General features: G+C 46.0%; 1 protein-coding gene across 5 annotated transcripts in view; it reads right to left on the bottom strand.

The window, feature by feature from the left end:
* Nucleotides 1–3,650: 3,650 nt before the first annotated feature.
* The window catches only part of LOC118236292 (transcription factor COE1), a 148,318-nt gene continuing 138,500 nt past the window's right edge, over nt 3,651–13,468 (bottom strand). For 2 of the 5 annotated variants that reach the window (XM_035434515.1, XM_035434516.1), the window contains exons 15-17: nt 11,063–11,257; nt 10,854–10,922; nt 3,651–6,780 (exon numbers count right to left, since the gene is read on the bottom strand). In XM_035434515.1, coding sequence (XP_035290406.1) covers nt 10,855–10,922; nt 11,063–11,257 — 263 coding nt within the window. In that variant the 3' untranslated portion in view covers nt 3,651–6,780; nt 10,854. The remainder of the gene's footprint in view (nt 6,781–10,853; nt 10,923–11,062; nt 11,258–13,468) is intronic. The other 3 variants (XM_035434517.1, XM_035434520.1, XM_035434518.1) reach the window with 2 other exon arrangements.

Genomic DNA, 13,468 nt, shown 5'->3' with positions numbered 1-13,468 from the left:
ACTCCATGGTGGGAAGGAAAGCACTCAAATGGTGGTGAGAAAAAAACCCCAATGGGGGAAAAAAAAACAAGTGAGGACCCCAGCAATAGAGGGGGAGCCCATCCTCCACTGGCTGGCCTGGTATTAAGTAGCAGTAGAATGGATGTAACAGAAATGTAATAAGGGATCTACAGCAAATACTGAAATGGGTTGAGTAGGTCACAGCTGAGGTACAGTATTAAACTAACTGATGAACTAGAGAATCCAAATGAAGGGCTGCTTAATATGACATGAACATCCATTGCGCCATCTCATCGCAAGCATGACTCACTTTCATTGCATGCCCTCAACGACCTGTGATGCCATTCCTCCAAAATGTTTCTCAACATCCAGGCTGTGGGCTTTAAAATGACGGCTGTAACTTTGCTTTGGGGTTGCATTACAGGTTGTTTCTTCTGTGCACTAGACCTTCCTGATGTTGCACAAGGCCCTGAACACGGTATGTTCAGCGGAAACCTCAAACCTGGTCATCAGCAGCTAATCAAATCAGGGTTACTTAAATTAAATATGCAAAATGAAGAGGAGAAAAGAGATTAATTTCTGCTGATGACCATAAATGCAAATGATGAGTCAATTACAAGTGGCGCACGGTGCAATTAATAACTTGGAAGAGTCATCACTAATATGTTTAGGGACACATTCTTGGTGCCATTATGTCTGTGATACATTAATGAATCTAGCTAATTAAAATGTGTTTCTGTTGGGAGAAACATCTCCGTTTTGCATAAAGAGGGAATTATGACTTAACTCACAATTAAGACAGGCAGGGATCAAGAAACTAAGAGACGGAGAAAACAATTAAGAAAGAAAGAGAGACTCCACTGGCCAATTTCAAATATTTCAGCAGCCATTTTCAAAAAGCAAGCTTTCAGTACCAATATTATTCTTTGAAGGGGCACTGTGAGCTACAGCCAAACGGTACACACAAAGTAAAGAATTAAATGACAGTTCATTACAGGGTTCACACCTGAAAAACTATGCACAAACACATACACACGTTCCCACAAACATACGCACATGCACACATGACATGTGCACAAACACACAAACTCACATGCGCACATGCTCACAAACATACATTCTCACCATGCCTAACCATGATCACACAACACACACACACACTCTCACAGAACCCCAAATTAGTATGAGGTAACCAAAGGGACACCTGTGTGCCTCTCTGTAAGGATGCTTCTCTATCTGGACACTCCTCAGTACGAATACTCCTCTGTAAGGATGCTTCTCTATCTGGACACTCCTCAGTACGAATACTCCTCTGTAAGGATGCTTCTCTATCTGGACACTCCTCAGTACGAATACTCCTCTGTAAGGATGCTTCTCTATCTGGACACTCCTCAGTACGAATACTCCTCTGTAAGGATGCTTCTCTATCTGGACACTCCTCAGTACGAATACTCCTCTGTAAGGATGCTTCTCTATCTGGACACTCCTCAGTAAGAATGCTCCTCTGTAAAGATGCTCCTCTATAAGGACTCTCTACTGTAAGGACTCTCCTCTCTAGGTATATCCTTCAGTAAGAATGCTCCTCAGTAAGAATGCTCCCCTATAAGGACTATCCACTGTAAGGATGCTCCTCTGTAAGGACACTCCTCTCTAAGGATGCTCCTTCGTAAGAATGCTCTTCTGTAAAGATGCTCATGAGTAAGAATGCTCTTCTGTAAGGATTTTCCTCTGTAAGGATGCTCCTTGGTAAGGACTCTCGACAACCCGGAAATGGAATGGACAAAACAGACAAAAAAAAAAAAAAAGAGCCTCAAACTTTTTCCTTTCACCGAGGGGTGGGGCTGGGCCAGGGGGTGTGGCCTGGGGAGAAGGTTCTCCCATAAACAGTCACAGGAAAGGGTGAATTCATTTTTCTTAGGGGCCCTTTGGGTATGCCCGTCCTACCTTAGCTAACACAGCATAGGCTGTAACTCTGAATGCAAAGTCAGGTGAGTAGGCCACAGTCGGTTTGGGTATTTAATGACGGGCAGAGCGCCCCGTCCCGTCCCATTCTGTCCCACCTCCAGGGGCACAGGCGGTCCCCAGGGTGATTCTCAACCTGAAACAGAGGGCGAAGAGGATGGGCAGCCATGGCAACCAGGGATTTGGGGGTCACATGATCAGGGCCTGTGAGAGTTTGTGCTGCTTCTCTGCAGCACCTCACTTATCACCGCAACCCAATTTCAACAAAAGACCAGCCATCAGGACATGCACAAGATCACCGACAAGAAATAACTTTAATTAAATAACTGTGAAAGTCAAAAAGTTTTCATTTTTTTACAGCTCAAAAAAAAAAAAACATAATCTATACAGATTCTTTACTATTTATTTTTTCTTTCCCTTAGTATTAGGTGTGTTTACTCTCAAAAGACATTTTTTTCAGATGTGTGTGTTTTATTTTTATTTAAATCTTTTTACAACAGAACATCATATTTGGTAGATGTTTCATAATAAAGATAATACTCTCTTTATAACTATTCCACAACGTAACCTGAATCATCGTTTCATTTGTTAACAAACAAACAAACAAAAAAAAGGGGAAAACAAACTGATAAAAAAGTCCAATGAAAACACGGGCGTCTACAGCAACACAGGCCGACCTTCAGTGTCCTCCGTTTCAGTGATCCGTTCGAAATGTGTGTGAAACCAGGAATTAAGAAAATCCTTTTCTCCTTCAGAGAAGATGTCCTCCACAGCAGCCACACGTTGGACTCGCAGTGGAGAGATCAGGTGACTCCAAGGGTGGGGTGGGGGTTTGCGGGGGGGGTGGGGGTGTTGAGGGTGGGCTTACTTTGGCTACTATAATGAGCATCATAACGGACAAGCAACACAAAATGCAAATACCATCAATTAATATTTTATGTGTGTGTGTGAAGATTATTGTGCTGTTGTAACAATATAGAATCCCCCCCCCAGCCCCCCCCCCCACCGACCCACTCCCCAACGACTCCCCCAGGGCTGTTTTGCTGTTGCTGTACCTTGATCTAACTCTCAGAAAATAAGAATTACAGATAAACTCCTTATTTTTCTCACCCTCTCATTCTACATGCTATTAGAAACCAGAACACAAAAACAGAGGCAGCGCGAGAGGGAACGGCTGTGTTTTCGATAGCGTGTTTTCCCCTTTCAGCTACCCCCCCCCCCCCCAACTCAGTGCTGCAACACATATTAAATATTAATTCACCGTTCCTCAATGACCTCTATCACCCCCCCCCCCACCACCACCACCTCCCCCCTTGCCAAACTTGCAGTGCCCAGCTCCAAACAGACAGATCTTCAGTATTGATTGGCTATGAAGACTGAGTACTGAGCTCCAAGCCAAAAAGAAAACCAAAAAAAAAAAAACAAATAAAAAAGAGACATTGCTCGGGGTTAGAAATCAGGTAACTTTGTGCTTTCACGCAATAAACTCCTTGCCCCTCTCTCTCTCTCTCTCTCTCCCTCTCTCTCTTTCCATCTCTCCCTCTCTCCCTCTCTCCGTCTCGAAGCTCTTTTAACGCGACGGGCGGGGCTTTTGTGAGTCGTGCGACGTGCGCTGTTCTCGCGGCGCGTTTGTGTTTGCATTGTTAAGGCATCTCTAAAACTGCTGGTTCAGATTTTTTTCGGCGAGGCTGACACAAGAAGGACGGGACGTACGAGCCGGGCGTGGCGTGAAATTAATGGAGGAGAAGAATGATTACGAATGAAAACAACGTGACAAAAGCAAAAAACATTTTTTATCCTTCATCACCCAGAAGGGTCCCCCCCCCCCCTGTTTTCACTGCAGACAGTGCAACCCCCAGTCCAGAGGAACCCATCCCATGCATATTATAATAGGCTTAAAAACAGTATCAATATCCGTAAGTCTCAAAAAAAAAGCAAAACAAAAGATATATATGCATATATTTCATATTCATTTAAAATCTAGGCAACTAAGAAAAACTATTCATATAAGATGCTTCATTTTCTCATACATTAAACAAATCCAAAAAAAAAAAAAAACCTAAACATTTTCATTAACTTACAAATAATACAAAAATAGACGATGGCTTTTTTGTGTTAATGGACATAGAATGGAAGCATGGCTTTAAACAACACAAAAATACTAAGTACAAATGAAAATATCAAAATTACACTTAAATGACATGAATAACATGAATGACAAAATAAGACCGGCATTTCATCACTTTTTTACACATAGAAAACAATATAAACTGAGGGGAAGCAATGTACACATGTCAGAGATACATACATTATTTATATGGATATTTTACAGAAATCCCCTTTGTATTTCGCAAATTCAGTCTTTTGCTTCGATCTTTCAGAAAGCTATTGTTAGTGACGTCTTGGGTATGCTGTGACTTAAACCTCAGTGACACTATACGCTATATAAGCTGCCTTAAGACATTTTGATGTATAAATATTTTTAGACTATGAACAAAAACATTGTTTTTTGGCAAAAAGAAAACTATATTTATGAACAAAACATACACAGCAAAACAGCTGAAAAGATCTGATGAGTCAAGTGTTTGTGTGCATGTGTTTGTTTGTGGGTTTATTATGTGTGTGTGTGTGTGTGTGTGTGTTCCTTTATGCTGATGCATGTGTGAATGTGTGAGTGAGTGTGTGTGTGGGGGGTGGGGGGGGGGGAGAGTGTAGCGGCCATTCAATCTAAGTACTATGGTACACTGTCCTTCATTTTAAGACATAAAGCAGGTGCATTGCTTTCTCAGTTCATACGCACATTATGATCGTGAACGACTGAAGTAAAAAAGGTTGTTCTGGCAGCTCGTAAGCGTCTTACACCAGATCGCCGCGGCTGAACGCGTCTAGACTGAACGCCCCTGCGGGCGGCCGTTACGCTCCTGTAAGACTACGAAGCCGAGCGGTCTGCAGCGGTAAGACGCAGGTCCTTCTGCCCCCACAAACAGCCGTCACTTTCCACTGTCCCTGCTGCCCACCGCTGGAGCATCCCAACAGGAACCTTCACAAAAGGAAAATAAGCTACGTAGCGCGCGCTGAGAAGCTACCTCTCCTGATCACAGTTATTTATTCTTTTGTTTAATGCAAATCAAACAAAACTAAAACAAACAAAAACTATATATATCGACCAATCAACAAAAAATAGCACCACAGCCTACTAGAAATATAAAACATTTCATTTATTTAGTGAAAGTTAAATGGCAACAACCCCAGACTGCATTTTTAGTTTTTTTTTTCTTTTCTTTTTTTTTCTTTCAATGGCAATTCTGCAATAAATAGCAGCAAAAGGTTTAAAAAATACATAACTTTAATTAATCTGGATTCCTTCTCTCCCCCCTGTGTCTCCTCTGACAGGCAGAGTTTGGGAACTATTTCGTGGAGAGGCCTTCAGACACACAGTGCGCTCAGACGGCGGTGTGAGGACGTGAAACAGAGCGCGTGCCGGCGGAATGGAAGAACGAGCTCGCTTTGGAGAATGGCGATTTGACGCGTTGAAGGACAGAGCCATCCAGCATCACACATAATGAATGACCTTCACTCTCATTTTAAATGTCAACAGGGTGACATTCTTTAGGAAAAAAACAAAAAAAAAAAACATATATTTTCATTATAAATAAATACCAATTTTAAAAATAGGCTAGATTTAAATACACAATGCATTGGCATTGCCTTCTGTTAAGACACCAGACAGTGATAGTAGGTTCTTTAGGGCTTATTGGCAAGAAGACTAGCCCCGGATAAAGCCAGTGTTGGACTACAGATTGCTCGGGCGACACATTGCTGAAAGCGTCATAACGTGGCACTTATCGCCGATGTTCTCAAACGAAAGGCTTCACAAGCTCGTTTTATGGCCGCTGTTTGTTTCTGTGGGGTTTATAGGCGTCGAAGGCGAAATGAACACTAAAAAAAAAAAAAGCAAATCTCACGAAACAGAATGGCTACGAGTTGCTGTGTTGGCAATTCGTCCGTCATCGGCATGTGGCTGTCGGGGAGCTGCACGCGCACGGAGACTACCGATGACCTCAGAGATCGGCTCGTATCACGCGCCGCGGAAAACGTTGATGCTTCGCTTAGACGTCAGCGACCGGGCCAAATTAAAACAGCGGTGGGTGCCTGCTTTGCACAGCTGAGAGTGATGTCACAATCCCCTCCCGGAAACTCCGGCAACTCCGCCACAGGGCTCTCCTCCATGCCTACGGCATTCCGTAATGCATGCTATCGTTTCCATGGCTACGCCTCAGTAAGCTTCTCTTTCTGCCTTTAACACCACTCTGACAGACTTCATAAATAAATACAACTCTAATGGGCATCCTTTGTGTATAGTACAGCTATTAAAAATGGCCGATCACAAATGCTTTCTCAGAGAAAAGAAAATACGCAACAAAAATAAGCAAATGGAAAGGCATACCTTTTCCAGGAAAAAACAAACAAACAAAAAAAAAACAGGAAATGACCCTTCTTATAGTCGGCACAGGAGACAACAGGCTAGTTTGTGGCCTTCACATCTTCACATTACCCATTCCTCCAAAAAAGTGTACAACAATGGTTACAAATTTAAAAAGCAGGTAAAGTTGCTGTGATTGTTCTTTTTTGTTCAAATGTGACTTCTTAAAAAAAAAAAAAGAAAGAAAAATCAAGGCCTGAGTTAGACTTCATTTCTTCAATGGTTTGATTTGATCCAGATCCAGAGTCTTGGAACTCAAACCCACGTAGTCGAACGTGCTCTTCTTCTCCGATCCAAAATCCTCTACATGGGAGGAACGATCATCCCAGGGATCACTGTACAGGAGAACAGAAAGGACAAAATCAGTTGTGATCCTTTTTAAAAAATGTGTACCTAGCAATCCTTCAACATGTAACACAATGTCAATTCACATCAGAAGGGAAAACTGAAATCAATTGAATAACTAATGAAGTCAAGCCAAGTAAATGGCTAATAAAGGCCACATTACAACCTTTTATGCAACAATGAATAATGTGTATGAGAAGTACAGGACTCACAGGATTACTGCTGTCTGCTGACCTTGGCCTTTTAACCCTTCACAAATAAGTGATTAGAGTGTTCTTAACTGAACTTCTTAACTGAAGTACAGGATGGAGAGAAATGAAAGTCCACAGATGAGAGAGCGATTTTATTACATGAAAATAATGACTAATTATAACAAACCGTTTTTTTTTTTGTGTTAGGCTCAGATATGACCTGCCTCCAGTTTGAGTACAAATAAATTTACCTAGCTGACCAAATAAGGACGTTGATTTCAAAAACTTTTAAAAAAAAACTTATTGTTTTCATTCTGGTGTGGGGCTGTGCTACATCAGATCGGATCTGTGGCATCTCTGCTGTTTACAGTCCCTCTGATGTATGAAACATACACCCGGTCCTGTCATGGTCTCAAACACACCCACAGACACACCCACACACACACACACACACACACACACAGACACACCCACACACACACACACACACATGCACACACACACCCACACACACGCCCGGTCCTGTCATGGTCTCAGACACACACACACACACACACACACACGCACACACACACACCCGGTCCTGTCATGGTCAGCCACTGATAGATTAAGGTGTGCTGGTGGGGATCTCTGCTTTAATGTTCATCCCTTAGAAGCTAAAAAACTGCTTATTACTGCAGTTTGAATTGACGTAATTTTACTGCTGCTGACAAACAGAAAAACAGCAGGACAGTGCCTGTGGAGGTTTCCCTATACCTTCCACACACACACACACACACACAACGACACATACATACATACACACACACACACACACAGACACACACCACACACCCATACACGCATGCGCACAATCACAAATTCACCACAAACACACACACCACATTCGAATTGTTCACACAAGCCATGCACTCACGCACAAATTGCCCACTCACACACTCACATTAGGACCAGGCTGAAAAATTTCAATCCTAATATTTACAGACTTTCAAAGGATCATTGGCTGCTAAAATGGCACTTTTACTAAGTGTGTGACACACAAAGTGGCACAGCCGTCGAAAAGCCAGCCTTCTGACCCAAAGGGCTGCAGACTCCAAGTTTTGTCAATTAAACTCATTTGCTTCATTAAATATCCAGCTACATAAAGCAAAAGCTATGTTTAAGTAAAAAAGAAAGGTATGAGAGTAGTCCTCCTTAAGGATGCAAACAAATAACGTGAAACCCAACACAGCCAGTGAGGATTTTTCACAATGTGATACTGCGAAAAACTGCAGTTTAGCATTCTGTCTCCTATCAAGCACACACAGTTTAAATCTGAAAAGGAGACAGCATGTTTGATCACACCGCAGTGCTGTATCATCATAAAAATGATTTTAAAAGCAGCACGAAACGGAAATGCCGGCACGCTGTGGACGTAAGGCTTGCGTGGACACATCTGGCCTTTGGGACATGGCACAACGTGCTGTGTTGTCGACGTCGCTGTTGACGACACGCTGATCCTCCACGGCAATATCGCCCGCTAATCCTGCGCCGCCGATGCCAGGAGAGCAGTGCCTCCACACTCCACACGAGGGGGGGTGGGGGGGGGGGAGTGGGGGGTGGTTTGGGGGTTGGTTGTATCGATCGTCAAGGGCTACCTCGCGATTGCCGTTTCTAACCCCCCCCAACCCCCCCTCCTCCCTCCCCCAACGCGCCATAAATGTCTCGCCAGACCAGGCGGGCTGATGGGTTTGGGAAGAGGGCAAATTAAATTACTGGCAGGATACCTCCTGAGTTGTGAAAAAAAAAATATCTAGGCATGGGTGCACCAGAGGAACAATCTACTCCACTTAGGACAGCAGTCTGGAGGATGGCTGTAGAGCCGCTGGAAGGCTCCTAGGGGGCGCTCACCCCCAAGGCAAACACGCCCTCTAGACCAGAGGTGGAAAGTCCAGGGGTCAGAAAGTCCTGCCAATGTGCTTCTTCCACCCATGAACTCAGCCAGCTGACTCTAGCTGACTCTAGATTTCATTCTACCTCCTGGCTGAAGAACTGTGCTAATTAGCAAATCCAGTCGATTGGAACAAAATACAGTAGGAGGGACTTTTACTTTTCGAACCTGGACTTTCCTACCTCAGCTCTAGACCCTGACACTAACACCTGCCCCGTTTATCACCTCTGCCTTTGTCACGAAAAGGGCGCAGGGGTTTCAGAAGAGCCTGCAGGATTCTGGAGTTCCTATAAACCCGATGGAAGCCGGTGTCCCTCAGGCTGAAGGGTTCCGTGTTCCAAGTGTACCGCAGGGGGCGCTAACGACTCTGAACCGCTACGGCGCAGACGTCCCGCGGGGACCACACCTCACGGCTCGGCCCGCTCCCCGGGGGGCACTGACGTTTGGGTCAGAGGGGTGTTCCGTTCATGATACCTCAGCCACCCCCCATTCCCATGTCCAGCGGTGTCCTCTGAACCCCCCACCAATCCTAGCCATGTTATATGTGTGTGCCACAGTTCGGCAGGGGAACGTTCACCAGAACAAAACAAAAATTCAGAAGTGAAATTGAATAAGCAGGCCAGCACGGAGCAATATGTTCCTTTCGCGCAGTTTTTCTGGCGTTTGAACCCGGCTCTCTTGCCAAAATGCGGATGCGCAGGTGTTTGGGCTCTCTGGCTCTGTGCAAAGAAACAAAAGAACAACAGAACAACTGATTGCCCACAGTGATTTTCTGCTCTCCTGCAGTGTGGGGCTCCTGTGCACAGGAAGTGCTTCAAAAAGCTTCTGAGTTAATCATCCCCCCACCGACCCCCCCACCCCCACTCCGCCCCCACCCCACCGGAATTTTTCATAAAACTTATTGGTCTCCTATTGATTCCCCTCTCCCTGCAATCCCCTAAATCCCTGTCTATTTTCAAAGTGTCTTGGCCTTGTTGGAATTAAAAAGGTTTCCAAAGAGATTCATAAGGTCACTGCTGTGTGTGTGTGTGTGTGTGTGCGCGTGTGTGTTTGTGAGTGTGTGTGTTTGTGTGTGCGTGTGCATGTGTGTGTGTACATGTATGTGTGTGTGCGTATGCATGCGTGTGTGTGGATGTGTGCATGTGTGTGCATATGTGTGTGTGTGGACGTGCATGTGTGCGTATCTGTGTGATGTAAGTATAAAAATATGAAAGTATAAATATAGAAAATAACTCCATATAGAGCGATATAAAATGCCTTTATCGTGCATTGATATTAACCTCACTGGGCTCGTTTTTGTTGGGAAATTCATAACAGTTCTTGTCCTGACCCTGGGGGAACATCCCGTTCTGTCTCCCAAGTCCCAGATGTGGATTTTGGGAATGAAGCAGCTCTGTTATTCCCAGAGAGCGAGAGGGCTGACCGTGCGCGCTCGAAAAGCACCCCGACCGCTTGCATCGCCCGCAATCCCATCACAGCCATGGCGGACGGGAGAACCGCAAAACCGCCACCAAATAACACAGCACCACCCTGCATCCTATGCGTTCTGTTAAACTCAGCTGCTTGGGTTCAGTTCTGAAGAGCAGAGAGAGTTGGAGGTTTGTCTGTGTCCAGCGCCATTGATATTTCCTCTTCCTGCTATCATGATCCAATTTTACATGCAAGGCAGGTCTCTGCACATAACTGGAAATTATTTTCCACTGCATTGGAATACGATGGTAAAAAGAAATGATGACACCCTCTGCACACCTTCTTTTCTGGCCTCCCAGTCCTGCCATGTCCCACCTCCAGTTTGAGGGCAGGAAGGAGTGAGAGAGATGGATGGATGAGGGATGGGAAGCGGGAGACGGACAGATGGGTTGGTGGATGAGGGAGGAGGTGGGGTCAGGCGCTAAGAGGCGGGGTGGGGGTTGGGGGGTGGGAGGGGGTGAGATTAACGTACGTCAGGGGAAGGCCAGGCCCTGCAGTGAGCTGGAGGTTGAGTACTTGCTAGAGTCCACAAAAGACTGCTCTGAGAGGAGGAAGAGGAGGAGAGAGAGAGAAAAAAACGGTGTTAATTACAGACAAAGCAGCCGCAGGGGGGCGTGGGGGTGAGTACGGGGGGGCGGCGGATGAGGGCGGGGTGTGAGCTGTGTGGGGGCAGGGTCTCACCTTGCAGGCCGTTGCCATTGGTGCTGGTGCAGGTGGGCGGGGGCGAGGTCTGGGGCCGGACCACGGGGGCGAAGGCGCTCTTCTGCTTGACGGCCGACACCATGTTGGCGGGAGAGAAGGAGAAGATGCCCGAGGAGCTGCTGCAGTTGGAGGGCAGGCTGGTGGAGGACGCCATCGTGGGGCTGGAGGGCACAACTGCAGGCACAGAGCAACAGGTCGGGGGTTACTGTAGGGTAGCACTATGGGCACCAAGCAACAGACCAGGGGTTACTGTAGGGCACTACTATGGGTACAGACCAACAGACCAGGGGTTACTGTAGGGCATTATGGGTACAGACCAACAGACCAGGGGTTACTGTAGGGCACTACTATGGGTACAGACCAACAGACCAGGGGTTACTGTAGGGCACTACTATGGGTACAGACCAACAGACCACGGGTTACTGTAGGGCAGCACTATGGGCACCAAGCAACAGACCAGGGGTTACTGTAGGCAATATGAGCACCAACAGACCAGGGGTTACTGTAGGGCACCACTATGGGCACAGACCAACAGACCAGGGTTTACTGTAGGGCACCACTATGGGTACAGACCAACAGACCACGGGTTACTGTAGGGCACTACTATGGGCACCAAGGAACAGACCAGGGGTTACTGTAGGGCACTACTATGGGTACAGAGCAACAGACCGGGGGTTACTGTAGGGCACTACTATGGGTACAGACCAACAGACCAGGGGTTACTGTAGGGCACTACTATGGGTACAGACCAACAGACCAGGGGTTACTGTAGGGCACTACTATGGGTACAGACCAACAGACCAGGGGTTACTGTAGGGCACTACAGGTACAAATCAACAGACCAGGGGTTACTGCAAGGCACAGACCAAGAGACCAGTGGTTACTATAAGGCACTACTTTGGATACAGACCAAGAGACCAGGAGTTACTGTAGGGCATTATGGGTACAGACCAACAGACCAGGGGTTACTGTAGGGCACTATGAGTACACTGCACTTATTTAATGTTGACTACCAATGTAGCGTACTACACCTTTCTGAGACTGATGCCATTGCCTTTGTAAAGGTTATCACAGCGCATGATGTTGACTGATCTGGATTAACACCAGATATGGCACCCGACTGATGAGGGTCTCAATGACACAAATTTGGATGGCGCTTGAAATTGCGCATTCGGTCGTCTCGTTTGAAATGACAGTTTCTCCTTGAATTATTCCTGATGGCCGCCATCATATTTCAGATGGCCCCCGATATGCTGTTCCATCTTCATTGTTGTTATTATTTTACGTTTAAATTTTATAGCACTGCTCTGGCGACGCTCGTAATAAAGGCTCGGTCCCCTTATGAAGGCCAAACCAATTAATTAATGAAAATTGGAATGACGAAAACCTGCCCCCCCACCCCCCAGGATTGATTAAATGTGTCTGTATGGAGTCAGCAGGCCTCTTAAAACACTTGTTAACACTGTAGAATCAAAGTGCTGAAATTGAATTGCTACTCCTCCAATTAGTTTATTGATTTAATTAAGGGTCTTTAATTTAGAGGCGAAGGTACAAGGTTGGTGGGGCACTCGCAGTTGGTCATTATGGTGGGCTTCACTGCAATGCTTTCAATTTCATTTTTTTGGAGGGGGGGGGGTGGGGGGGGAGGGTTACGCACGGGGGTGTTTAACACCCTTAAAGAGACAGACAAAGCAAAGCCCTTCTCGTCTGTTTCGTGTTCCTCCTTGATCAGTGTCAATATTTAGAGCACCAGTACTCCGACTCTACCTTGGTCCTGTGAAGTTTTTTTTCTTTTCTGATTTCTCAAGAGCTCCTCAACTCTGAGACTTCACAGCTCTTTCGTACTCTATGTCTTCCTCGTCGTAATTACGAGCGGCAAACGCAGGATGAGATTCTGCCGTTCTCTCCCTTGTTTTAACAATGAGGAAAAGGAAGATGAACCACAAAACTATAATAAGGAATGAATGTCAGATTAAAGAGACTGTGAGAACTGCAGAGGGTTCTGTTCTGAGAGCTCTTGAAGGCAGTCTCAATCTGCCAGAAACCCCAGTGGGCATAGCAGTGTGTGTGTGTGTGTGTGTGTCTGTGTGTGTGTGTGTGTGCGTGTGTGTGTGCGTGTGCGTGTGCGTGTGCGTGTGTGTGTGTCTGTGTGTGTGTGCGTGTGTGTGTCTGTGTGTGTGTGCGTATGAGCGTGCCTACACATCTTACTGAACTAAATATGGAACATTAAAAGTATCCCCTCCGTGTTTAAAGCAATAAAGATCTCCCCTTCCCTAAACCTCACAGTACTGGACCCTGGCGGGCGGGACCACAAGATCATGTCGCCTAAGCTGATTGGAGGACCGTTCCGCGAGGGCGGGGTCCGGGGCGGGGTCCGGGGCGGCG

The sequence above is a fragment of the Anguilla anguilla genome, chromosome 9 (genome assembly GCF_013347855.1).
Source record: "Anguilla anguilla isolate fAngAng1 chromosome 9, fAngAng1.pri, whole genome shotgun sequence".
NCBI classification, from domain to species: Eukaryota; Metazoa; Chordata; class Actinopteri; order Anguilliformes; family Anguillidae; genus Anguilla; species Anguilla anguilla.
The sequence above is the reverse complement of the archived record's forward strand: the minus strand, read 5'-3'. Positions and strand labels throughout refer to the sequence as shown.